This window comes from Corythoichthys intestinalis, chromosome 16, assembly GCF_030265065.1.
Source record: "Corythoichthys intestinalis isolate RoL2023-P3 chromosome 16, ASM3026506v1, whole genome shotgun sequence".
In the NCBI taxonomy this organism is placed as follows: domain Eukaryota; kingdom Metazoa; phylum Chordata; class Actinopteri; order Syngnathiformes; family Syngnathidae; genus Corythoichthys; species Corythoichthys intestinalis.
The window spans coordinates 52739090-52764055 of record NC_080410.1 but is presented as its reverse complement, the minus strand read 5'-3'; the positions used below and the strand labels follow the sequence as shown (position 1 = coordinate 52764055).

At 44.4% G+C, this 24966-nt stretch overlaps 3 protein-coding genes across 3 annotated transcripts; 2 read left to right on the top strand and 1 right to left on the bottom strand.

Annotated features, from left to right (window-relative positions):
- Positions 1-1161: 1161 nt before the first annotated feature.
- LOC130932038 (meteorin-like protein) lies at positions 1162-3971 on the bottom strand. Its single transcript, XM_057861395.1, has 4 exons — positions 3575-3971; positions 2734-3116; positions 2594-2653; positions 1162-2404 (listed from the first exon to the last, which is right to left on the bottom strand). Exons 1-4 carry the CDS (start codon positions 3655-3657, stop codon positions 2082-2084), a joined length of 849 nt encoding a protein of 282 aa, XP_057717378.1. The 5' UTR covers positions 3658-3971; the 3' UTR covers positions 1162-2081.
- A 16-nt stretch (positions 3972-3987) lies between these two features.
- rab5c (RAB5C, member RAS oncogene family) lies at positions 3988-16292 on the top strand. Its single transcript, XM_057861396.1, has 6 exons — positions 3988-4932; positions 11320-11557; positions 11895-12046; positions 12207-12329; positions 12396-12489; positions 15412-16292. The coding sequence occupies exons 2-6, from the start codon at positions 11386-11388 to the stop codon at positions 15543-15545; spliced, it is 675 nt and encodes a 224-aa protein (XP_057717379.1). The 5' UTR covers positions 3988-4932; positions 11320-11385; the 3' UTR covers positions 15546-16292.
- Positions 16293-16398: 106 nt separating this feature from the next.
- On the top strand, positions 16399-24949 carry kat2a (K(lysine) acetyltransferase 2A). Its single transcript, XM_057861391.1, has 18 exons — positions 16399-16522; positions 16630-16919; positions 17159-17282; positions 17363-17508; positions 17584-17673; positions 18089-18462; positions 18802-18908; positions 19083-19187; positions 19252-19388; positions 19613-19821; positions 19898-20024; positions 22818-22928; positions 23010-23153; positions 23237-23351; positions 23427-23463; positions 23623-23686; positions 23808-23892; positions 24178-24949. Exons 2-18 carry the CDS (start codon positions 16695-16697, stop codon positions 24369-24371), a joined length of 2394 nt encoding a protein of 797 aa, XP_057717374.1. The 5' UTR covers positions 16399-16522; positions 16630-16694; the 3' UTR covers positions 24372-24949.
- The last annotated feature ends 17 nt before the right edge of the window (positions 24950-24966 follow it).

Here is a 24966-nt window from a genome sequence, read left to right as displayed (position 1 = left end):
CATCATTTTCATTGTTTTCCAAGTTTCTCCTTTTGATTGAAATTCCATATCTGCTCTCTGTTGAAAAACCACGAATCCCATTCTCTGCGGGGTGCGCGGAAAGGAATGACAAAGTTTATTTTGGGAGAAAAATCCTCCTGCTTCAAGAACTCAATCACTTCCGAGACCAAAAGAAGAATGTTTCCAAAGCGAAGGTGACGTCTTTGTGATGCCCGGCGCTGAATGGTCGCCCGCCGCACGAGGGTCTCACGCTGCTTTCGTATTGTACCCCCGGGCCTCCGCGCAGCAGTGGCCCGCATGGGAAAGCGGACCGGGCGGCGGGATAAACCAATTACCCCCCAGCCGGTCCGGAGTCCCGCTGGCCGTGCGGCGGCGAGGCCTCCCGGGCTCTGTCCCCGTGAGAGCCGGCCGGAATTCCCAGAGAGGAGAATCGCGAGGTCTCCGGAACCCGCGGAGAGGTTAGACTTTTGTGTGGGTCCTGCTGTGATAATACAAGGGGAGTCCAGATAAATTTGCCGAAGGGTTGATTTATGGGCAGTACTGATCAGATTGTCTTCTAGGTTCATTCGCCTTAAGACCCAAAGGCCAGATATGGACTCCCGCTATTTTCTGAGTCCACTATAGCAAATCTTACACTGTAACGCCTCTAATTGAGCTGTCTACAAAGGAACACAGCTGTTACACAGCGGTTAGCAGCGGTCAATCAGGAATACCCCCTCTTCCCAAAAAATCCTTAAGGGATAACAACGGTTAACTTTGATTAGCCAAAATGATGTAAAGGCCTTCAATCTGACTTTGAATTAGCAGAATATTGCAAATGAGAGCGAAAAAAGCTGCTTGTAACCATCTTTTTGCAATCCCGAGCCCTGCTTTCTACAGTGACAACCCTCTGCCGGGGGTCTAGGCCCCGCAGGGCTATTGTGCTATTGACACTTTCATTGGCATCCATTTAGTCCCCATAAAAAGACCAAGGCAGCATTTTGTAAGTGCAGAGAGGCATGGAATAGGCCAATTCAATTATTTCCCCTCATCGGGTGGGAGGGAGCTGGGGGCTCACATCTGTCTGTGGGTCATCTTAGGCTACCATAACTTGGGTGCCACAAAGCTAGAAAATGAAGGTTTGGCTTCTCAATTAGCTCATGAAATTGACATTTTTCACACACAAATGATCTTTATTGCTGAAAAAAAGCAAAACAGTCTGCAGTAAAATACACTTATTGCATTCAAATGAGCAATTTTCAGACTCAAACTTGAATGTTCAAATATAAATATTCTTTCTTGTGTGGAAAATGTGGAAAACTTCAAACAACAGTGTCACAAAGCAAAGGGAACATTACACAAACAAGATGCACAAAATACATTGCAACTCAGTCTGCATTTCTGCGGTTCCAACCGAATTTCCACTCCGCTCCAATATCGACCGAGACGAGTCACAGCGCACGAGACGGACTTTGTGATATGTCATGAAGGGAAGCCACGGCAAATGTTTTTTACACTCTCGGGGGCTTTGAAAGGTGTCGTGCCTTCCGGTCGTATCTGAGGAAGAGGCTGCTGTAAGGGGGCTCGATGGTAGCTTTTTTTCAGCGTCCTGCACAACGTAAAGTCTCGTTAGAACACCAAAACAAGCTTTCTAAACCCTAAACTTTCTGTCAGACCGAGTCAAAGGCAGAGCTAACATTGCTAACACTGCAGGATTTCATTCCAACCAGACAAGATGATGACACTTTTTCACCAATCTGGTGTTTTACAAGTGCAGTCAGTTGATTGCAGTCAGGTGCTGCTTGTTTTAGCAGAAACCTCATTGGTTCAACTACAGTATCTTTGCTGGATCGGCGGGAACAAAAACCACGACCCACAGTTTGGCCTTTGAGGACCGGGTTGGAGACAACTGTCTTACATGGCCAATGTCAGGCTGGCTTGCAAGCTACAAGTTGAGCACACTCTCAACATTGCCCAGTTATTGCAAGCAGATTCAACTATTGGTCAGTAAGTTTATTTACAATCATTTCAAATAAACTACAATTAAAAAAAACAACAACAACAACTGTTGGGTGTTTTTAAGCCAGAAAAAAGTGTGACATCTATTCATCCAAACGGAAAACACAGGGATTCCGAAGTCCCACTTTAGCGTTCCGGTAGACATCCAGGAAGTCTTTATAATGCGGGGCGCAGCCCAACCACGCTTCCCAGAAGTGTTCCCAGCCAGTAAAAAGAAACTGGCCTTCACCGGGCTTCACGCCGCACCGTAGGTGAGCGCGGATGACGCCGCGCCACCGCGGCGATCGAGGAGCCTCCCGCTCAAAGAGGCCGCCACGCTGCCGCCAGACCTTCGTCGCCGACACGTCCACCAGTGAGATTTGAAGATCCGGACGGTGACGGACACCCTCGATGAAGCCTCGGACCACTGCAGGAAAAAAAACGGTAAGAGTGCTTACTTTAAACTAACCGGCTGCCATTGACGGCGGGAGAGGTCTAATTGCCAGCCCTCCCAACAAAAAGGGATGTCGGTCATGGTCAGTGGTAGCAATGCCAAAATTCAACTCAAGTCTTGTATCTTCCACTTACAATTCAACATGAATGTAAATGTACTCACCAAAGTCGCTGGTACAGACTGCCATCAGAAGCTCCGTGTCGTTGCACGGGCGACATGAAGCTGCGGAGAAATATGTATCTTAAGGATTGGACGTCTATCACCGCCACGAGTATAAAAAGGAACAGTTGACAAAGACTCACCGGCGCGATCCGAGCTCATCGCAGCTATCCCGTCGGCCGTCAATTCATACCTGAAGCCCATCAGACTTGGACTCGGGCCCGTCTGAATGTAGATGGGAGGCACGCGCGGTCCGTCCGTCCGGAAGCAGCTGGCGCCTTCCTCTCCCTCGCCGTCCGCCAGAAGCGGCTCCAGCTTTCCGCTGCGACGGACGAACAGGGTGGCCCCGCCGAAGGTCGGGGCCGCTTTGATGCAGAGGGTGTCACGCGCCGAGGAGGAGGACCACAAGTTGGGCTCCAAGATCACACGGAGAGCTCGGCCCGGGTAGGACCACCGGACGGAACCTTCTGCGCAGCGCAGTCGCACTTGCAGGATCATCCTTGGGTCCGTGCTGGCCGGAGAGTCACTGCACGCACATCAACGACTCATTCATACCTCGAATGGACTTGACCCGTTGAAACGGGTGGAAATGAGTTCCATTTGTCCAATAGTTTTGGTAAGAAACGTACAATTTTATGCAGTTGCAAAAAATATGAACTTACACGGTGACATCATAGAAAAACCCAAACTGATGTGCTTCGAGAGATTCATTTCAAATGATAATATGATGCATTTAACTATCATAGTAATAAATTATTGAGACATTTCAAGTTGGAACGTGAAAGGTTGAATGTTATCGATAGGTTATTACATTTTATTGTGAAATGTTACATGCCTTAACACGGTTCATGTTTTAAGGTCATTTTCATGTTTTCAAGTTTTAACTTGATTTTTTTTTTTTTTTTTTTTAACAAATGAATGGAAAATTGTACTCGACTGGCATTTGAATGTAGTAAATTGAACTCCACCGGCCACTCGGTTTACCTTGCACTCCAGTTGCACGAGTCAGCCTCAGCAAGTTGTGGGCTCCCAACGAAAAGGACCAGGAAGAGCCAAGGGACCAACATGTCCTAAAAGCTCCACGGCATCCAAAGTGGACGAGACGCGTGCCTGACGGACATAGCGCGGCCTTGGATTGCGGCGACGTGAAGGCGAGCCTCCGTCCGTCGCGTAATGACGCTCAAACAGTAGAGAGAGTGAGGGGGGACTCGGGTCGGGACGGGAGGGAGATGATGTATTGTCAAGCGCGTTCACGTGAGCTGCATGCGCGCGCTCCTAATCGATAGACATGAAATACTGCAGTCACATACAGCGCTAGATGCGAAAGTTTATAACCAGGGGGCAGGGCCATCTTAAAAGTGGTGGACTTCCCTGGCGTGCTTTTTTTATTTGCAGGGAAACTAACGTCAGCTAAGTGATTTTCTTCTTTTAAACGCTTTTTTAAAATAAGAAATATTACGAATGATTTAGGCTGAATGTTGAAACAAATGTGTATCATTATTAAGTACCCATTTCATTGACTGCATCTCAGACGATTAATGAAAGCCGTTGAAAACCGGGCTCTATACCTATTTCAAAGTGCAAACTCCATTAGCTAGACCTGCACACTTTTTTAAAAATATATTGAAACATCAATATCAAAAGCAGCGAACATACAGATACAATATGAGTGCCGTTAAAATGGGTTCAAGTAAAAACATTCAACACGATTATGTTAAGGTCGGTGTTGTAACAGCTTTCATATTTTTCGAAACAAGAATTATGCACGTGTATTGTCTGGTTTCTTTCTCAAAAACTAATAATCCTTTAAAAAAAAGAGGTTTAGGCAGACTTAATTTAGAGTTATGATATCATAGCAAAATGATACAATTTATAACAAAGACTTGTCCTGAATTTTTTGCACTCATTGAAGAAGAAACAATACATTTTTCTAATGAAGTTCAATGTAGGGTCAGTCCTATCAATAATAAAGTGAGAAAAAAAAATAATAAAGCGAGATAAATTGGTAGGTATAATAAATGTTCCAGTGTTTCAGGAAACAACTAACAAACAAATGTGCATATTTAGCTTAATATCGATGTAAAATTTTCCAATAATATGTCCCCTCACTTTATTCCTTTAGGGGTTTTTTTTTCTTGCAGGAGCGAATGGTTCTGTCCTAAGATGGACGCCAAAGTGAGGCTGTCCGTCTCCATCGGCACACGGCATACGGTGCTGACAATTATCATTGGTTAGTTGGAATGTGACGTAAAAGTGGGCGGTTCCCGGAAGGAAAGGCGACAGAGCGCAAGAAGAAGAAGAAGAATACGGCCGATGAGAGCAGCCAAAGAAGAAAAAGTGATGTAAGTCCAATTTATTCAAATAACGCCTTCGAAATAGCATAGCGTAACTCGAGTTGGCTAACTATTAATAAATAAAAGATAGTCGCTGTTCCTGTTTCAAAAGCGACCTCAGTCCAAGTGCCAGTTCTGCTTCGCTAGGTAGCCAAAGACCGAACCGAACGTCCAGCAGAAAATGAAACGACATTCATACTTTTCAGCCGTTCATGACATCATTTCCCTCTTAACGAACGACCCCGAGACGCGTCAAGTTGTATTTAAACGGCCTTTTTGTGCTGTGATGTTGGGCTGCTTACGTAAGCGGAATGTGAAGTTTTTTTTAAGGGGGGGCTTCCTTCCGATATCTTTCGGCGTTGCTCAGCTGATGATGCTAACTGCCAGGCTAGCGCCTGCTAAGGGCAGTGGTCATAATAGCACGTTTGTCGGGTAGTTGTGGAGCTGAAGTACCGGTAATAACCGTTAAAGCAGTGATGGGTCAAAGATTGGAGCAGAGTCCTCAGTTTACGATGGTAGCGGTGTTCTGTCACAAGTTACTGCAGTAAGCACTCGTTTGCCGCGGTCCAGAGCTCGATCGGCCAATGAATTTATCATTAGAGTCGCTTGTAAAGTCAAGTACCGCTGGATGAGATGAATGGACGAAATCTCTGCTGGTTTGGCTTTTTAGGCGTTAATGAGCTTCTAATGCGCTTGTATAATCTTGACAATGTCGATTTATGAGACGTTTGAGGCTAGCTACATTTATGGCGTTTGGACGTTGTCCTATGAAAGCAGTCACACTTTTTCCGAACGTAAAAACAACAAGCAACAAAAGTTGATGGTTCTTGTGCTGTTACAGCATTTATGCCCTAACATTCACTGATGCCAAACACAAGCTCAGAGCTTTTAGCTTTATAATAAAATCCTTTTTTTGAGTCAAATACACCTTTCGTGTCACTTAAGTTGCCTTGTAACTCCAAACATTACTATGTAACTAGGGATGAAAGACAACCGGGGTGGTATAGAAGTCAGGAGCCTAAATGAGCCACTTCATTGCCTAACTGGGGGGGGAAAAAATCTCCACTCACAAAAATATGAAAATCGGTATTTGCGTTTTGTTTTGTTGCCCTGGGCAGGAGGCCACGATGAATATTTCACTGGCTGGCCCCCTCTCGACAGCTCCTCCTTCCTGCCTTTTCTTTCTGGTGCCATTTGGTCCTCTCTCTCGCTCTCTTTGACCCACTTCCCAGCGGAGCTCCATTAGGGATGCGAGGAGAGCATCCGTTGATGCGAACGGATCTCTACCTTCCAGAAAACGTGGGGTGGGGAGAAACCCACCCGATTGCTCGTAAAGATGTCGGCTGCACTTAACTCTCACACGACTACCGCTGCTTGTGTCGCGCTTCCAAACCTCGTTTGCGCCACCAACCGGTTTCATAATCGTAATTTACTCGTAGTCTTCGTCGATCACCGCCGACATCCCGGTCCAAACGCATCGGACGTCGTTCGCTGTCGACGGCAGCCAATCGTTTCATTTATGAATGAGCATTAAATTGTATATGACAGCAAAAGGCATGTTTATTTCATATTTCCCGTGGTATTTTATGCTCCTGAATGAAATGGACCGCTTGGATGTGTGTGGAAGCGATCATTTTATTTATTCAATTTTTTGAATCCCGTGCCATGAAAATGAGTGACTTCCAGCTGCAGTCTCGGGTCGAGGACGAATGTGAATGTGACGTCACCTGGGTCAGCATCTCACAATTAGGGCTGGGCAATATCAGGGTGTACCCCGCCTACTGCCTGTAGCTAGCTGGGATTGGCTCCCCCGTGACCCTAGTGAGGATAAACGGCTCGGCAAATGAATGAATGAATGAATATGGCCTTATGTACGTAACACATTAATTGAGTAGATTTACCTCTATAACAATAAATTTGCCCAAGCGGACTGTTATATAATTTAAAAATCTAAATCAATGCATGCAATACATGTTAACCGTTTCTCGTTGATTTATTTATCAGCTTTCAATTTAACATTGTTCATACAGTCTAAACATTAAGTGTAAAAATTTCTTGTAAACAATAAGAATTATAGTATGAACATTTATAACAGCTTGTATGACTTCAACATTATAAAAATCAATACGACAACTGTGCAAACATGTCATTGTAACACAAATGACTTTGAACAGTACACTTCAAACAGACAACTTATTGTTAATGGCTGCTGTGACATAATTACTCAACACAAGAATTTATACATGCACGCACACATGCACCCCCCAAACAGACACACACACATTAAAGCTATATTGCTCTTTTGGCAATGAAACATTTGAGATTTTATGATGGCAGTAATGACTAGAGCTGGGAATCTTTGGGCACCTAACGATTCGATTACGATTCAGAGGCTCCGATTCGATTATAAAACGATTATTGATGCACCCCCACTCCTTTTTTTTTCTCTCTTTTTTTTTTATTTGTATGTTTTGTACATTAGTTCCAAAATTTTTCAAAAATACTCTCAGGCTAAACCACACTACTATTTCAGTATCAAGTTAACATATAGCAGTAAACAAATATACAAAAATAACATTAAATAAAAAAACTCCAGTCCCCATTCTGTATCAGCAGCTTTAAACTACATTCAATTAATTTAATGTTGTGAATCAACCGTTAAATTTGTTAAAATTGCTCCTGTTATTCCATAATTTCCCTTTTGTCTACTTTCGACATGTGAAAGTTTTAAAACTATTTTAAAGATAGATTCAAGTCAATATTTTACCGATTTAGGAGTATTTTAGATAAAAAGTTAATAAGGTTTGCTTGGAAGTTTCGCTACAACAGCCTTGCAGGGAAGTGTACTGCTTTAAGATGGCGGCCGTTTATAACGCTCGCATTTAGCTTTTTGTAGATGTGCTGCTAACACTACCAAATCTATATTGCATCTAGACCTATATAAATGATATCCACCGTAACATTATATGGATGTACTTTGTCGCAGCAGTCAGGTATGTTGTTGTGTTTTTTTTATCTCGTTGCATGAGTTGAGCTAGAGCCGTGAGTTGAGCATTGGCATTACATGAGGGGCCGGGTAATGGGAAGCATGATGTTTAGCTACTCGCGCTCCGTTCCGTCCCGAAGACCGCGCGGCGCGCTGAGTGTTGTGTACTTCCGCTTTACTTGGCATATTTCAATAATCGGAATTTGGATGTTTGTGAATCGTTCTCGAATCTTCCACGGCCGAATCGCGAATAATCTAAGAATCGGAAATTTTGCACACCTCTAGTAATGACACAGAATAAAGCAAGCACATACAGAAAAATACTAGCTGTGGCCATTAAACGGTCACTGTTGGATTATATATTTATTTACCATCATAAAAGATATCAAAGAAATCACACATACAGAGTTTCAAAATAACGCGACATACTAATTGCTAAATGCAGTCTGTGCCCGATCCACTCATTAAAGCAGAAATGTGAAGTAATTTCATAACATGCCAAATTGGGTCACAATTAAAGTAATTAAACATTCTCCAACAAATAAAGCATGAAAAAATAATTTATATGTTGTGTATTTGAGAAAATAATCGCGTTCCCGAAGTTTGAGCCTGAAAGGGGACGAACCCGGAAGTGATACGTCACACCGGGAACAGAGATGGCAGCTCCATACATATGGCCGCCATACAAAGCCCTTCAAACAATGATTCAAACAGCGATTCTACAGCGATATAAGCGATAGATCGAGCGCAAGGGAGGAGATCCAAGTTTTTCAAGAGTTGGAGGAAGAAGAGGAGGTTGGAATTTTATGTTGGACCTAACATGTATTAGCCAGACGCTAATCAGGATGCAAACAATGTGCCCACACTACCTGACATGGAATGGATACAAGATTCATCGAGATTACAAGATTGGTAAGATATAGGCTGTTATTATTTTCATGATTTGAAGATGCAGGCATTTGCACATAATTTTATGTGTTTGTCCATCTGATGACATTGTTAAAAAAAATAATAATCAGACTTCATGTTCATTTTGGCAGATCCGGCAGCTCTCGTGCATATAAAATAATAATATAAAAACGTTGGGGGGAAGAAGGAGATGAGTCGTTGATGGCTTTCTCCACTTTATTGTGGCAACAATAAGAAAACAAAATAGTAGCGGACTGCCGCCACATTTGACCGCGAAGTTTTGCTTCTCGCTGATCTCCTCCTCGCCTCCTACTACTCCAGCGTCTCTTAAATGGATCGTGCATAGTGTCTTGTTATGAGCTTTTTGTTTACAAATGTATCGAACACACGACGTGCTGACAACTTTGTTTCTTTATTAACACATGGAGCTAACAGTACGAACACAGCGCGGGGCTCTCGGGAGGAAGTGGCGTCTCATGGCGTGAGGAAATGTAGTTTTTTTCACACAAGCGAACAGATTACAAAGCACCACTTCAGTGTTGTCCCGAGACTACATTTCCCATGATTCACTGCGTGAACTGCGCGCTCGCTGATTTGCTGCCAGACATTAAAACCAACACGCTTGTTGTTGTCACCTGTCAGCGGCTCTCGTACGTAAAACACAAACTAGAAGGCTATCAAGCGATCACCGTGAAAGAAACGCCGAACCGTACAAATGCAATGCAATGCTTGAAGCATGAAGGTGGAAATACATAAAAATAAATGTGCACAAACTCACCGGCGGTGTGTGTGTCTTACGGCAACGTGACCGTGAATTACCGCGACGCCGACCCGTTTATATGCACATCCACACCCCTTTCCCGATTGACGGTGGATTGACCCTTTCGCACAAGATCGTAGAAGACGCACAATTTAAACACGCTTAACCTATTGAACGCAACAACAACTATGATCGGGGATTGCCACGAGTTAACTTTCGGCTAACGTCGCTAGCTTATACTGTTCATTCCACAACAGTTGGCAGCTCTTCTTTGACAAAATCATCATTCATCTATCCAAAAATCACACTTACTTTTTGGCAAATCCTTGATGATAAGCAGACTGGTTAAGGAAGCAGGCATCTTCGAAGTGTATGCAGCAGAGAACACTACTCGATGATGGCGTGAAATTCATTCGCTCCGTGCGAACGAAAGATGTCCATTTACGTGCCCAGCTATCCTTTGGCCACTCATACAACTTTTCGTTTGAGTGAGAACAAAACATCTCCACACACCGCCGTGGCATCTTACAAGAGAAGCAATGCAACAAACAATACTGTTCTATGGCGGACTTCCCGGTGTGACGTGATTTCCGAAGATTGCCGAAGAAAAGCATTTTCATTGTCAAGGGCGTTGCTATGGGTTAAACAAAGAATCTGGAAGGGTTGCGTTAAAAAAATGAAAATATGCTTGTAATTGTTTAGCCATTGATATTATTCAAAAACATGGTTGGCCAACCTTAGTTCACATTTCCCCTTTAAATTCAGCCGTTTCGACAAGGTTAGAGCCGCTATCCGACTCAGTCGCGTTCATTTGTAGCCCCTGTTAGCCGCTACTGTTAGCCAGTAGAAAACAATGAAAGGACACTCTCCTGAAATCGTGAGAACCAGGGAGGAAAGCGGGTGAAAGCCCGTCTGGAGGCTGCCAAAAGTCTACTTAATGTCGGGTGAAAGTTTGGCGAAGCACCTTAAGCCCGACTCCATCACGTTTTCTTGTAGCGTTAGCCGCTAGCGTTAGCCTACCGGGCTTCTGTTTGGTTGAGTTCCTGAAAGCCACGTGAATTCATACGTAAGCACACTGACTGCTTTCTTAAAGGGGAATGAATATAGCTGAACAACACAGTCAAAACGGGACTACATTTTCTTGTTTTATTAAATTACCAAATTTACCGGCGTGGTCAAAGTGACGCCGGTTATCGTGAGGAATTTCGGTAATGGTAAATTTTCCGTATACCGCCCGGCTCTACTGTGTAGTCAGTGTAAAACAAAAAGTTCTTTTTAGGTTCATCTGGTCCAGCTATCATTGTCGGAGGCAGCCGATGGAGGTTACTTACAGCTACAAGGAGTTTCCCAAAATGCCCCAAGAAGGCACCTTCAAGTGGCAGTGTGTTAGATTGCTAGCATTGTTATAGTTGAGTCTCGTGACTGCTGCTGAATATTTTACGGGGGGGGGGGGTGAGATCTCCCGTCACATGTTGAACATTAAGACCGGCCGGGTCAGTGGCACTTTGAGTCGATTGCATCAGCTGCGATGTTTTAACATGATCTTTCACAATGTTTACCACCTCAAAAATGGCATGTGACCCAGCTGCGGTTTATCCCGACTTTTCAACGTGCTCAGCGGTAAAAAGCTCTTGCGCTCGCTTTCCGCTTCCTACGTTTCCTGTCTTCTCGCCGGCCGTCTTTCGCAACGTTTCAGGGACAATGTGTCATTTGAATCAAAGCGTTTTGTCGCGCGTTTCAGATCCCCCGGCTCGGCGTCCACTTCTTTTAACTGAACCCGGCCACCGCTTCTGCCTTCCTTCCACCGATGGCCGGACGAGGCGGCGGACCCGCGCGGACCAACGGCGCCGCGGCGGCCAGCAATAAGATCTGCCAGTTCAAGCTGGTGCTGCTGGGCGAGTCGGCAGTGGGCAAGTCCAGTCTGGTGCTGCGCTTTGTCAAAGGACAATTCCACGAGTATCAGGAGAGCACCATCGGAGGTGGGTCCAACGTTCACACGCTGCGGGTCAAAGATTTTTTTCAAAAGTGCCGGATGACGCGCTGTGGAAGTGAGCGCTAGCTCTCCTCTGTCATGTGACGAGGAGCTGAGTCAGCTGAAGTCTTTATTATTACATTTCACATCAAATGCTACATCAGCCAAAATCTGATGGTCACGTAGAGCATGTGGACACCAGGCCTTTATGATGTAACTTTTTTTTTTTTTTTTTAACCAAAAATAGTCAAAACTACCTGTATGGAAATAAATTTGGAGTGGCTTGTTTTTCTATTGAACAGAAATGCAGTACAGTAACAGTCTTTATTTCTCTTCCCTTGTAGCGGCCTTCCTCACACAGACGGTATGCTTGGACGACACGACGGTCAAGTTTGAGATCTGGGACACGGCGGGCCAGGAGCGCTATCACAGCTTGGCTCCCATGTACTACAGAGGTGCCCAGGCCGCCATTGTTGTATATGACATCACCAACACGGTGAGTGAGTAGCTGAGACGGACGGGCCTTTTCGTTCTGAACCTTTTCCTCCGTTTGGGTTGATGATTACTTCGTTCTTACGGACCTTTGCTTTTGTATATCACCCGATCATGTGTGCACGTAATTCAAAAAAGGTTTAATTTAAATTTTTTTTTTAAAGGACACTTTCACACGTGCAAAGAACTGGGTGAAGGAATTGCAGCGACAAGCCAGTCCAAACATAGTTATCGCTCTGGCAGGGAATAAAGCCGACCTGGCCAACAAGAGAGCGGTCGATTTCCAGGTAAAGCCTGAAATAAAGCTATTATTTCTACGATGATCTCATACGCACGTATTCCACTTTTGTAAGGAGGCGCAAGCGTACGCAGATGACAACAGTTTGCTCTTCATGGAGACATCGGCCAAGACCGCCATGAATGTCAATGAGATTTTTATGGCCATAGGTAAGCATCGCATGTAACCAAGGCGAAAAACAAAAAGTATTAATGGTGAATCAAAAAAATGCCATGTCTACAATGTAATACAGTGGTATGAAAAAGTACCTGAACCTTTTGGAATATCTCACATTTCTGCATAAAATCACCAGCAAACGTGATCTGATCTTTGTCAAAATCACACAGATGAAAAACCTGTCTGCTTTAACTAAAACCACCCAAACATTTTTAGGTTTTCATATTTTAATGAGGATTGTATGCAAACAATGACTGAAGGTGTGTGTGTGTGTGTAAGTGAATCATCACATTTAATATTTTGTGGCCCCCGCTTTGGCAGCAATAACTTCACACGCTTCCTGTAGCTGCAGATCAGTCTGACACATTGATCTGGACTAGGGCTGGGCGATATGGCCTCAAGTCCGTATCACGGTAAATTGAGCAGATTTACCTCGATAATGATAAATGACGATAAATTCGCCCAAGCGGACTGTTATATAATTAGAAAATTTGAATCAATGCATGGAATACAAATGAACCGTTTCTCATTAAATTTATTTAGCAGCTTTCAATTTAACAATTGCACATGCAGTCTAAACATTAAGTATAAAAAAAAAAAAAATCTTGTAAAAAATAATAATTCTAGTGTGAACATTTATAACAGCTTGTGTGACTTGAAAAATGTCCAACATTATAAAAATCAATATGACGACTGTGCAAACATGTCATTGTAACACAAATGACTTGCAGCTTTAACAGTACACTTCAGACAACTTATTGGTAATGGCGGCTGTGACATAATTATTCAACACAAGTGTTTACGTCAAGGTTTCAGATTTTTTTCCCCCCAGAACAATTTTTAATACATACACCCCACACACAGACACAACCAGATTAAAGCTGTATTGCTCTGATGCCCATGAAACATTTAAGATTTGATGATGGCAGAATAAAGCAAACATATACAGAAAAATAGCTGTGGCTTTTAAACTGTCATATATAGGCTTCACTGTTGGATTATACTTTATGCTGAGTGCTTTACCATCATGAAAGCTTTCAGAGAAATCACACAGAGATACCAAATAACGCGACATAGTGATTGCTAGATGAAGTCCGTGCCCAGTCCACTCATTAATTTCAGCCGTTTTGACAAGGTTAGAGCCGCCATCCGACTCCCATCACGTTCATTTGTACCGTTAGCCACTAGCGTTAGCCTGTGGCTTGGCTACAAGAAGAAAGCACTGAAAACGTCCTCTCCTGAAATCGTGAGAACCAGGGAGGACAGCAGGTGAAAGCCTGTCTCGAACCCGCCAAGAGTTTACTTAATGTAGGGTGAAAGTTTGGCAAAGCTCCCTTAAGCCCGGGTCCATCACGTTTGCTTGTAGCGTTAGCCGCTGGCGTTAGCCTACCGGGCTTCTGTTTGTTTGGCTTCCTGAAAACCACGTGACTCCATACGTAAGCGCACTGACTGCTTTCTTAAAGGGGAATGAACATAGCCGAACAACACAGTGTCAAAGCGGGATGAAACGACTATTTTCTTGTTTTATTAAATTACCGAATTTACCGACATGGTCAAAATTACGTCGGTCATCGTGAAGAATTTCTGTAACGGTAAATTTTCGGTTTACCGTCCTGCTCTAATCTGGAGTAATTTTGGCCCATTCTTAGCTCCAAAACTGCTGTAGTTCAGTCAGATTCCTGCAATGTCTGGCATGAATCGCTGTCTTTTGGTCATGCCACAGCATCTCAATAGGGTTCAAGTCTGGACTCCAGAACGTGTATTTTGTTCTTCTGAAACCATTCTGAAGTTGATTTACTTCTGCGTTTTGGATCATTGTCTGGTTGCAGCATCCGTCCTCTTTTTAGCTTCAACTGTCTGACAGATGGCCTCGGGTTTTCCTGCAAAATATCCTAAAAAAAACTTTTGAATTCATTCCTTCATTAATGATGGCAAGTTGTCCAGGTCCTGAGGCAGCAAAACAGCCCCAAGTCATGATGCTCCCTCTACCACAGTGGGGATGTGGTGTTGATGTTGGTGAGCTGTTCCATTTTTCCAGCACACATGTTGTTGTGTTTTACTCCCCAAAAATCAACTTTGGTTTCATCAGTCCACAAAATATTTTGCCAAAACTTCTGTGAAGTTTCCAAGGGCCTTTTTGCGAAAATTAAATGAGCAACAAGCAGTGGCTTCCTCCGTGGAGTCCTCCCATGAACACAATTGGCCAAAGTTTTACATATAGTTGATGAGTGCACAGCGATATTGGACTGTGCCATTGATTTCTGTAAGTTTTAGCAGTCACTCTAGGGTTCTTTTTTTACCTCTGCGTATTCTGCGCTGAACTCTTGGCGTCATCTTTAGTGGACGGCCATTTCTCGGTAGAGAAGCAACAGTGCCAAACTCTCCATTTGTAGACAACTTCTCTAAATGTCGATTGATGAACATCCAGACTTTTAGAAATGGTTTTGTATCCTTTCCCAGCTTTATCCAAATCAACAATCCTTGATCGCAGGTTTTCAGACAGCTCTTTTGACCAAGCCATGATGCACATCAGACAATGCTTCTCATCAAGACAATTATTACCAGTGTGTATTTTATAGTGGGCAGGGCCGCTTTAAACCACTCAGCAGTGATTGAGCAGACGCCTGACTTAAATTGTTTGGTTTCAATTGCTCTTGAAGTCTCCTTAGGCAGAGGGTTCACTTACTTATTTTTCCCCCTTCTGTCATTGTTTGCATGCTATTCTCATACAATGTGAAAACCTATAAATGTTTTAGTTGAAGCAGACACTGTTTTTACATCTGTGTGATTTTGACAAAGATCAGAAATGTGAGCAATTCTAAAAGCTTCAAATACTTTTTCGTACCACTATATTCATTCCACGAGGGTTAGCGGCCACTTTAACAAAACATTTTGTTGGGTTTGAACACGCACAGCCAAAAAACTCCCCAAGAACGAGCCGCAGGGAGGAGCAGGCGGCGGCGGACGATCCCGAGGGGGAGTGGACCTGCAGGAGGCGACGCCCCACGGCCGCGGCGGCCAATGCTGCGGCGGCGGTGGTGGCAACTAACTTTCTCCACGTCCGCTGCTACCAGCTAGGATGAAGAGGACCACGTCAGCCAGCGGTCAAACAATGTCACCGCGTTGGGACCAAAACACGGCGGAAATTACAAACTGTTTGGCTGGTGACCAATCTAGTTTTAAAGCCCCTTTCCCCCCCACAAACTCACATTTGATGGTGGACACTTTGGGGAAGAAATAACCCAGTCATGGTATTAAAAAAAAAACACCTACTTTTGTTTCTGTATTTGTGTGGGGGGATGGGAGAAAAGAAATATAATACAACAAGAATGAATGAAAAGTCATTCCCACTTTGGGAAAAGATTTAAGAAGAGGTGGACTTGTTTCTTGGTAGAACGGCGATATTCTCAATTTTAAAACCGTATGATTCAGTTTCAGACGACCCAACAATCACCCAAACATGAATCGTAATACTTCATTAGCATTAACGTCACCCATGCGTAGTTTAAGCATTAAATTTCAATAACAACCACAATTTTTTTTATTAAGACTTAATACCCACTGAAAGCAAACATCTTCTCTGTATGTTTCGGCATTATTTTCAGTTTTTTCTTGTTTCATGTCTTCATTTGTTTTCTAAACATCTATGGTATTAAATGCACTGGTTCCGTCTCATCATTTGATATGTGAATCGAGGTGCTTGCTTTGGCGATTTTCTTCATTTGTCCTCTGCGCAGAAAAGTTATGGGTGGGAGGCCGGAAAGTGTCATTTTACTAATAAACCAGGAGGAGTTCATTATCGTTTTCCCTGTGTCCATTTCCTTTTAGGCACATTGTTTCCTAGTTTTTTTTTTTTTTTTTTTTTTTAAATGACCTGAAGGGAGGAAACGCCTTTTTGAGCTAAAACACTACATTACCCACAACCTTGTGGAGACTACTCGTTGCCTTTCCAGTCACTACGGCTCATACCTAGTGTCGTCGTTAAGTGGGTGAAATTCAACTGTGCATGAATGACGCGACTTTCAGGTATCATTATTTGTATTGACGATTGTATTTGGGATAGGAATCGATGGCGAACGAAGAAGATTGCGTTCTGTCTAGTCACGTTCTCACGCAATTGTTACATTTCCCAGCTGTACTTGAACGCAGCGCACGAGCTCAGCACCTCTAGCAGCTAAAGAAGAGGAAGGCGTTTGAAATGTCGGACCCGGCGGCTCAGGCCCTGCAACCCCGGCTCCTCCAAGCCCAGTCGGCCGCCGGGTCGAGTGGGTCCGGTGCCGGTGCCGCCGCGGCTTCGGGTAGCAGCGACCCGGCCAGGCCCGGCCTGAGCCAGCAGCAACGCGCCAGCCAGAAGAAAGCTCAAGTTCGAGCCTTTCCGCGGGCGAAGAAGCTCGAGAAACTTGGCGTTTTCTCCGCCTGCAAGGTAGTTAGCTCGTCTGCCTCACGTTCACGTAAAGCGCACTGGTTCATTTCTTCGTCGCGCCATAGTCATAAACCGGCCACCACAGGAGCTAATATTCACTTTAACATGTAGCTAGCTCTCTAGCTATTCCTTTATAGATGAGTATACACGTCAGGTCGCCCGATAAGTGAAGTAGGTAGACGTCGCGATTTGATTGTTGTCACGATCCATTCATTGTCACCGTACGCGTTGACGTTCAGGCCATTGACACATGTAAATGCAACGGATGGAAGAACCCCAACCCCCCCACGGCTCCTCGGGTAGACCTGCAGCAACAAGCCGCCAGCTTGAGCGAGCCGTGTCGCAGCTGCGGACATGCCCTGGGTAGAAGAAAAGGAAAAAAAAATACACCGTATTCATGGTCTTCACCCCAGTGACGGCCGTTTTCATTTTGGTCCTTGCAGCTGACCACGTATCCCACCTGGAGAACGTGTCGGAGGATGAGATCAACAGACTGCTGGGGATGGTGGTAGATGTGGAGAACCTGTTCATGTCTGTGCATAAGGAGGAGGACACGGACACTAAGCAGGTCTACTTTTACCTGTTCAAGGTAAGCGCGCACGTGCGCGCAGCTTCTGCTGAAAATGGGAACCGATTAATATTGAGTCTCCCCGTTATTCTGTAGCTGCTGAGAAAGTGCATCCTGCAGATGAGCCAGCCGGTGGTGGAAGGCTCGCTAGGCAGTCCGCCCTTTGAGAAACCCAACATTGAACAGGTGATGTTACTTCAAAATGGAAAAATATTTCAACGCCACGAAAAGGTTATTCCCCATTTTATGTCTTTACCAAACAAAAAAGACCATGTTGATGAAGTATTTGTGCTTCTGAAAAATAGGACTAAAACCTTCATGCTACAAATTGTAAAAGTTCCATAACTTGTATCATCTTAAAATATAATGTATCATCTTTTTTCGCACATGCTATATAACATCATTCTCTCATGCTGTTGTGATATTGTATGTCTGTAAGCGTTGCTGCACCGCTTGTGTGCAAATATCTATTGCTTAAAGTGTCTGCGTTAGATGGTTAAGCTGGCATTCCCTAATTGAACTCTGGTCAGAATTTGGCACCGTTTGATTAAATTGGCGACTCCAAAAAGCCACTTGACCTTTGAACGGTTCCTTTCCAAAGGGCGTGTTGAACTTCGTGCAGTACAAATTTAGCCACCTGGCGCCCAAGGAACGGCAGACCATGTTCGAGCTGTCCAAGATGTTCCTGCTGTGCCTGAACTACTGGAAGCTGGAGACGCCGACGCAGTACCGGCAGCGCACGCAGAAGGAAGACGGCACGGCCTACAAGGTGGACTACACGCGCTGGCTGTGCTACTGCCACGTGCCTCAGAGCAACGACAGCTTGCCGCGCTACGAGACCACGCACGTCTTCGGACGCAGCCTGCTCAAGTCCATCTTCACCGTCACGCGGCGCCAGCTTCTGGAGAAGTTCCGCGTGGAGAAGGATAAACTGCTGCCCGAGAAGCGGACGCTCATCCTGACGCACTTCCCCAAGTGAGAAATAATCTCGTTCAAATAGTAACATTATTATAAATATAAATGAGATTATTAGAAATACATTTTGAAATGAATACAATATAATTAAGAACTCAAGGTAATGGAAATGGATACAAAGAGAAATGCATACTGGTTACGGCCCAAAGTAACACACTAAAGCAGATTTTTTAAATTTCTAACTCATTGCATGCCATTGACAGCGATAGACGTCCAATGGATTTCAACTATGAGTCAAAATGCATTGGACGTCTTTTCGTGTTGGGGGGGAAAAAAATCCAAATTCCTGCACGAAAAGCATAAAACGCACTCTCAAGTTAAAATGAATGTTGTCGACAGGTTTCTGTCCATGCTAGAGGAAGAAATCTACGGGGAAAATTCGCCCATCTGGGAAGCTGACTTCACCGTGCCCGCCAGCGATGGCGCACAGCTGGGGCATCAGACGGGTGAGGCGAGGCGAGGCGAACGTGTGGCTTTCCCCACAAAGAAATACGTCTTTAGGGTTTGCCTCTTGGTAGCCTTATATCCTTCTATAGTGTAATGTCTCTGTGTATCTATCCAATTGGCATGTGTCTGTGTAAAAATAAAGCCAATTATAGTACGGGCGGCGTGTTTTCCAGTGATCGGTCCGACGGCAGTTTCGGGCCCGTCCGCCCTCTCCAAGGCTCTGAGCGCGGCTTCGTCTCTCGGCGGTCTGGACGCGGCGTGTTCGGAGCCAATTCTAGGTGGGCGTCCGTCTCGGATGCCGCCGCTACCGCCGATTCTAATCGGATCTCCCCCGGCCGTCAGGCGAGAAGCGTAAACTCCCCGAGGCGCTGACGCTAGAGGACGCCAAGCGCATCCGCGTGATGGGCGATATTCCCATGGAGCTGGTCAATGAAGTCATGATGACCATCACGGACCCCGCCGCCATGCTGGGCCCCGAGGTCGGTCATGTGAAGGAAAATAAAACGCACCCTCGTTTTGCTTTTTATCCCCTCTGTTTTACATCAAATCTTTGTCATGTGATGGCTTCAAAAATGGTGGCCCAGTCATTTCTAGGTCACAGATTTTTTTTTTTCCCTCCCAAAATAATGACCACTAATGGTGTTGAAAAAGTAAGCTTTTCATCTCCCAAAAAGTCCAACTGAAAGCTCATTTCCATTCACAGACCAACCTCCTGACGCCCAACGCGGCCCGCGACGAGACTGCGCGTCTGGAGGAGCGTCGCGGCATCATCGAGTTCCACGTGATCGGCAACTCGCTGTCTCAGAAATCTAACAAGAAGATCCTGATGTGGCTGGTGGGCCTGCAGAATGTCTTCTCGCACCAATTACCTCGCATGCCCAAAGAGTACATCACGCGGCTGGTTTTTGACCCGTAAGAGCTCCGCCCGGCTGATCGCCGCCCTGCTTCCGATGTGTCCTTAAGTTGTTTTTTTTTCTCCCCCAAACAGTAAGCACAAGACCTTAGCCCTCATTAAAGATGGGCGTGTCATCGGGGGCATCTGTTTTAGGATGTTTCCCACTCAAGGTTTCACGGAGATCGTCTTCTGCGCCGTCACCTCCAATGAGCAAGTGAAGGTACCAGTCGTTTTCAAATTCAACTTTTTATAAGTTGAGCAGACCGTTAGCTGTTGCACTCAGGAAACGAATCAACAACCTTCCTACTGTTTGAACCGCTTGAATCGTATTTCATAAATGAACTTTTTAGTCTGATCCATTATTTTTAATATTCCACTTTTTTTTGTACCAGTAATAATGTCTATCATTCAAAAAATGTAGTCTTGCAGGATGATGATGACTTTGTCTAGGAAAAATACTCATGAATTTATCTGTGTTATCCCGACTTTTCCATTTACTTTGGGAGTGTTGTTTTCGTCAAAGGTGACGATAACCAAAATATTTTGTGTCACTCGTGATGTGCTGCCCCCCCCCCCCCCCCCGACACACCAGTCACACCAGCCTGCACACACTGATTTGGCCAGAGAGAATATACAATGTTGTTTAGCCTTCAAAGGTCTGCGCCGAGTGATCGCCACACACTAAATGTAACTTGTAGCGTTAGCATTAGGCTAATGCTAACAGCAAGTGTCCGTTTTTCCACACAGTTTGTGGCATCCAAGTGGGTATATAAATCATTAAAATTAATGTACTCTTTTCCTGCTGAGTGTGTACAATCACCAAGTTGGTGTATCTGAACCTTTTGGAATTTCTCACACATCTGCATATATCACCATCAAATATGATCTGATCTTTGTCAAAATCACACAGAGGAAAATCAATCAACTTTATTTGTATAACACATTTAAAAAATCCGCCAAGGAGTCCAAAGTGCTTTACATACCATAAAACGGCAAAATAAGTTAACTACCAAAGATAAACACATAAATAAAAGACGAGGTCATAAAAAGTCATTGCACTTTAAAAGCTGAAGAAAAATAAAATGTTTTAAGGCGTGATTTAAAATCCGTAAGTGAAGGGGCCTGTCTAATAGTAAGTGGTAATTGGTTCCACAGCCTGCGCGCCATCACCGCAAATGCGCGGTCACCCCTAAGCTTCAGCCTTGATCTTGGGACTACTAGAAGCAGGTGGTCAGCTGATCTGAGGGTTGTGGTTGGACTGTAAGGCCGAAGCAGTTCTGAGAGATATGGCGGCGCAAGATTATTCAAACATTTAAAAACAAATAATAATATCTTAAAATGTATTCGGTAATGTACTGGGAGCCAGTGAAGAGATGCTAAAATCAGGGTAATATGTTCGCGCCTGCGGGTTCTAGTTAGGAGTCGAGCAGCAGAGTTTTGTACAAGTTGCAGACGTGCCAGTGCAGCCTGACCGACGCCTGCATACAAAGAATGACCATAATCCAGCCGAGTTATGACAAAAGCATGGATCAATTTCTTCAAATCAGAGCGTAGATAGATTTCACCTTAGCAATCTGGCAAAGCTGATAAAAACACTTCTCAAACTTAAAATCAGAATCAAATTGGACCCCTAGGTCCAAGTAAACAGTGCTTTAAACGTGTCTGCTTTGTTTGCATGCTATCCTCATTAAACTATGAAAACCTATAAATGGGTGGTTTTAGTTTAAGCAGGTTTTTTTTCCATCTGTGTGATTTTGACAAAGACCAGATGACATATGGTGGTGATTTTATGCAGAAATGTGAAAAATTCCAAAAGGTTGATACTTTTTCATACCACTGTATGCGCTCGTCTGTTAATGTTTATTCAAAATAGTTGGAAACATTTATGATTTTTTTTGGGTATATATTTATTTTAGAGGTGAAAACATTTTTGCTATACATCAACTAAAATTAGACTGAATTTTCGTCAACAAAAACTAGACAAAGTTAAACACAATTTGAGGTAACTAAAATATGACTAATAAGTATTACTGTCCAAAAGACTAAGATGAAAATGAAAAGGCCTGCCAAAAACTTGCCTGGTATACCAGACTCACCGCTGTTCCAGCGATTGAGTCTGGCGACCGTCCGGCGGATCAAATTCCGAGGGCGGAGCAAGCCACAGCAGACAGACAGCGGAGTGGACCAGTCGGCGACGGGCAGACGTGACGTTGTTAAAGCGACAAGTAATTAGCGTGAGCGGAGAATGGAGAAGTTTATTCAACATGGCTGGCGCGAGCCATGTTGACTGTTGTCAATAACTTGTTTCGATGTGTTTTGGTAATTTAAAACTGATTTTACCACGGATTGGAACATATTCTCGACTCTCCCGTTCGCCATCTGTGTTGTTGTTGAGACGACTTTCGGCGCGCAAGATTGACGTTACTCGTTAAGAGCGCGTCACGCAAATAAACGAATCTGATTGGACAGGCGGCACGGTGGCTGAGTGGTTAGCACGTCTGCCTCACAGTTCTGAGATCAAGGGTTCAATCCCGGGCTTCGGCCTTCCTGTGTGGAGTTTGCATGTTCTCCCCGTGCCTGCGTGGGTTTCCTCCGGGAACTCCGGTTTCCTCCCACATCCCAAAAACATGCGTGGTAGGCTGATTGAACACTCTAAATTGTCCGTAGGTGTGAGTGTGTGCGTGAATGGTTGTGTGTCTCCTTGTGGCAACCAATTCAGGGTGTCCCCTGCCTACTGCCCGAAGTTAGCTGGGATAGGCTCCAGCACCTCCGCGACCCTCGTGAGGAATAAGCGGCATGGAAAATGAATGAATGATTGGACAGTTGATTTTGTATCTTGCTCGAAGAGGCCGTTAATGGACTGGGTCCCAGACTATTTCTCACAGTGTTTGAAAAATAAAGGGAGAATAGTCTGGCTGTGCCAGGCAAGCCAAAAACAACAACGGAGTCATCAACAGTCAAGTATTTGGAAGGATTCAACTGAACCCCGACTCTTTTGCCCAAATCACATCAGGGCTACGGCACGCACTTGATGAACCACCTGAAGGAGTACCACATCAAACACAACATCCTCTACTTTCTCACCTACGCTGACGAATACGCCATCGGCTACTTCAAGAAGCAGGTGGGCTCCCGACGCGCTCCTTCAGAAGCTTTTTTTTTTTTTTTTTTCTTTTGAAATGTGAAATTGCACTTTCTCTCTCAGGGCTTCTCGAAAGACATCAAAGTGCCCAAAAGTCGCTACCTGGGCTACATTAAAGATTACGAGGGAGCCACGCTGATGGAGTGCGAGTTGAACCCCAGGATTCCCTACACGGAGCTGTCGCACATCATCAAGCGGCAGAAAGAGGTCGGCCCTCTTCTCCTTCACGCGGGGCGGGAAATAAGCTACCTCCACGTCCCTTTTTGTTCAACAATGTAACTCCTGCTCAGATCATCAAGAAGCTGATTGAGAGGAAGCAGAATCAGATCAGGAAAGTCTACCCGGGCCTGACCTGCTTCAAGGAGGGCGTGCGGCAGATCCCCGTGGAGAGCATTCCGGGCATAAGTGAGCGTTTCATTCTCAATACCGTCGCCGCGCAATAAATGCACGGGCGCTCACGTTGCCGTTATCGTCCATTAGGAGAAACTGGATGGAAGCCGAGCGTTAAGGAGAAAGTGTAAGTGCGGTACCGGTAAATTTAAAGTTGAAAGGAATTTAACGGCAGCCAATAAATGATGATTGTTATCTCAGTTTTATTATCGGGTCACCCGGTGTCTCCAGTAAAAGAAATTACAACCCTAACCAACGCAACGTGGGTGCTTTTTTTGTTTTAAAGGAAAGAAGTGAAGGACCCCGATGTGTTGTACAACATGCTGAAGAACCTTCTTGCTCAGATCAAGGTAACGAAACTTTAGTCTACGGGAAAAAAAAAGTTCTTATTGGATGACACTTTGTAGCCTGCTTGTCTTTCCGTCATTTAGCCGACCGTCCGATTTTTTTTTTTTTTTTTTTTTTTTGCAGACTCACCCTGACGCTTGGCCATTCATGGAGCCCGTCAAGAAGTCTGAAGCGCCCGATTATTACGAGATCATCCGCTTCCCCATCGGTATACCGTCTCCGCGAACTGCGCTTATTTATTTGCAGGCCCGCGTTTTGCTTCAATTATCCAGTACTGAATAATAATCCTAAAACTGCTGACAATCACTAATCATCATCACTATGAAAGAATTCTGTAGTTTGAAATATATGCTATTTGTATTATACTTAGTTTGACTGTAAACTTCAATCGAGAAAAGTGAGTCGTTAAATTATCTGAAGTTTGCGCTCCAAGTCGAAGAGAAAAAAACCCGATCCAAATGTCAGTATAACGTGCGTTACCGTCTGCCTTCAGACCTGAAGACCATGACGGAGCGCTTGAAGAACCGCTACTACGTGACCAAGAAGCTTTTCATCGCCGACCTGCAGCGCATCATCACCAATTGCCGCGAGTACAACCCGCCCGACAGCGAGTACTGCAAGTCGGCCAACACGCTGGAGAAGTTCTTCTACTTTAAACTCAAAGACGGCGGCCTCATAGAGAAATGAATATCGTCTCGCGTTTTCTTTTCGACGCCAACGCGGTACCAAAGTTGCGCGCCGGAAACAGACTTGATTAATAACGTGTCATTCCGCTCGTCGAGTCGCCAAAAGCTGGACCCGGCCGACTCCAAAGCCACGTTGCCTTCATTTACTGACACACTTGAAGCTTCCGGCTGCCATTTTTGTTTTCTTTTTTTTTTTTTGTCGGCCATTTTTCTTTGAATATGAAAAAAACTAAGCGCAAAATGCTGTTTGTGAAAGACTCGATAGGTTACGTGTTACGCTTTGTCACGTTTGTCAACGCAAGTTAGTAAAAAAACGTTTGCTTTTTTTTTCGCTCCTTTGTGTGGAAAAATGTCTTTTGAGCCAGAGGTAGTTTTTTTTTTTTTTTAAAGACATTGATTGTGCCTCTGGGTTTAAATATTTGCTTGAAAGTGCATTATTTGGGTGCTACACAAGATTCTGCTGCCTTCACTACAAACCGAAAAAGAATCTAGGTTACTGTTTTCTACTTTATCCATAAAGTGTTCCGTTTCCATGACATCCAATGCCAGTTACCATCACTGTATTACTATATGACAATAAAGGTTTTTCTTCTATG

Bases quoted from the DNA above. Each gene is read 5' to 3' on its own strand.
- rab5c (XM_057861396.1), top strand. From the start codon at position 11,386: ATGGCCGGACGAGGCGGCGGACCCGCGCGGACCAACGGCGCCGCGGCG. The intron at 12,330-12,395 runs GTAAAGCCTGAA...CACTTTTGTAAG, and splicing joins AGAGAGCGGTCGATTTCCAG to GAGGCGCAAGCGTACGCAGA. The intron at 12,490-15,411 runs GTAAGCATCGCA...GAACACGCACAG, and splicing joins TGAGATTTTTATGGCCATAG to CCAAAAAACTCCCCAAGAAC.
- LOC130932038 (XM_057861395.1), bottom strand. From the start codon at position 3,657: ATGTTGGTCCCTTGGCTCTTCCTGGTCCTTTTCGTTGGGAGCCCACAA. The intron at 3,117-3,574 runs GTAAACCGAGTG...ATGTGCGTGCAG, and splicing joins TCGTGCAACTGGAGTGCAAG to TGACTCTCCGGCCAGCACGG. The intron at 2,405-2,593 runs GTGAGTACATTT...TTTTTCCTGCAG, and splicing joins AGTCTGTACCAGCGACTTTG to TGGTCCGAGGCTTCATCGAG.
- kat2a (XM_057861391.1), top strand. From the start codon at position 16,695: ATGTCGGACCCGGCGGCTCAGGCCCTGCAACCCCGGCTCCTCCAAGCC. The intron at 18,909-19,082 runs GTGAGGCGAGGC...CGTGTTTTCCAG, and splicing joins ACAGCTGGGGCATCAGACGG to TGATCGGTCCGACGGCAGTT. The intron at 19,188-19,251 runs GTGGGCGTCCGT...CCCGGCCGTCAG, and splicing joins GTGTTCGGAGCCAATTCTAG to GCGAGAAGCGTAAACTCCCC.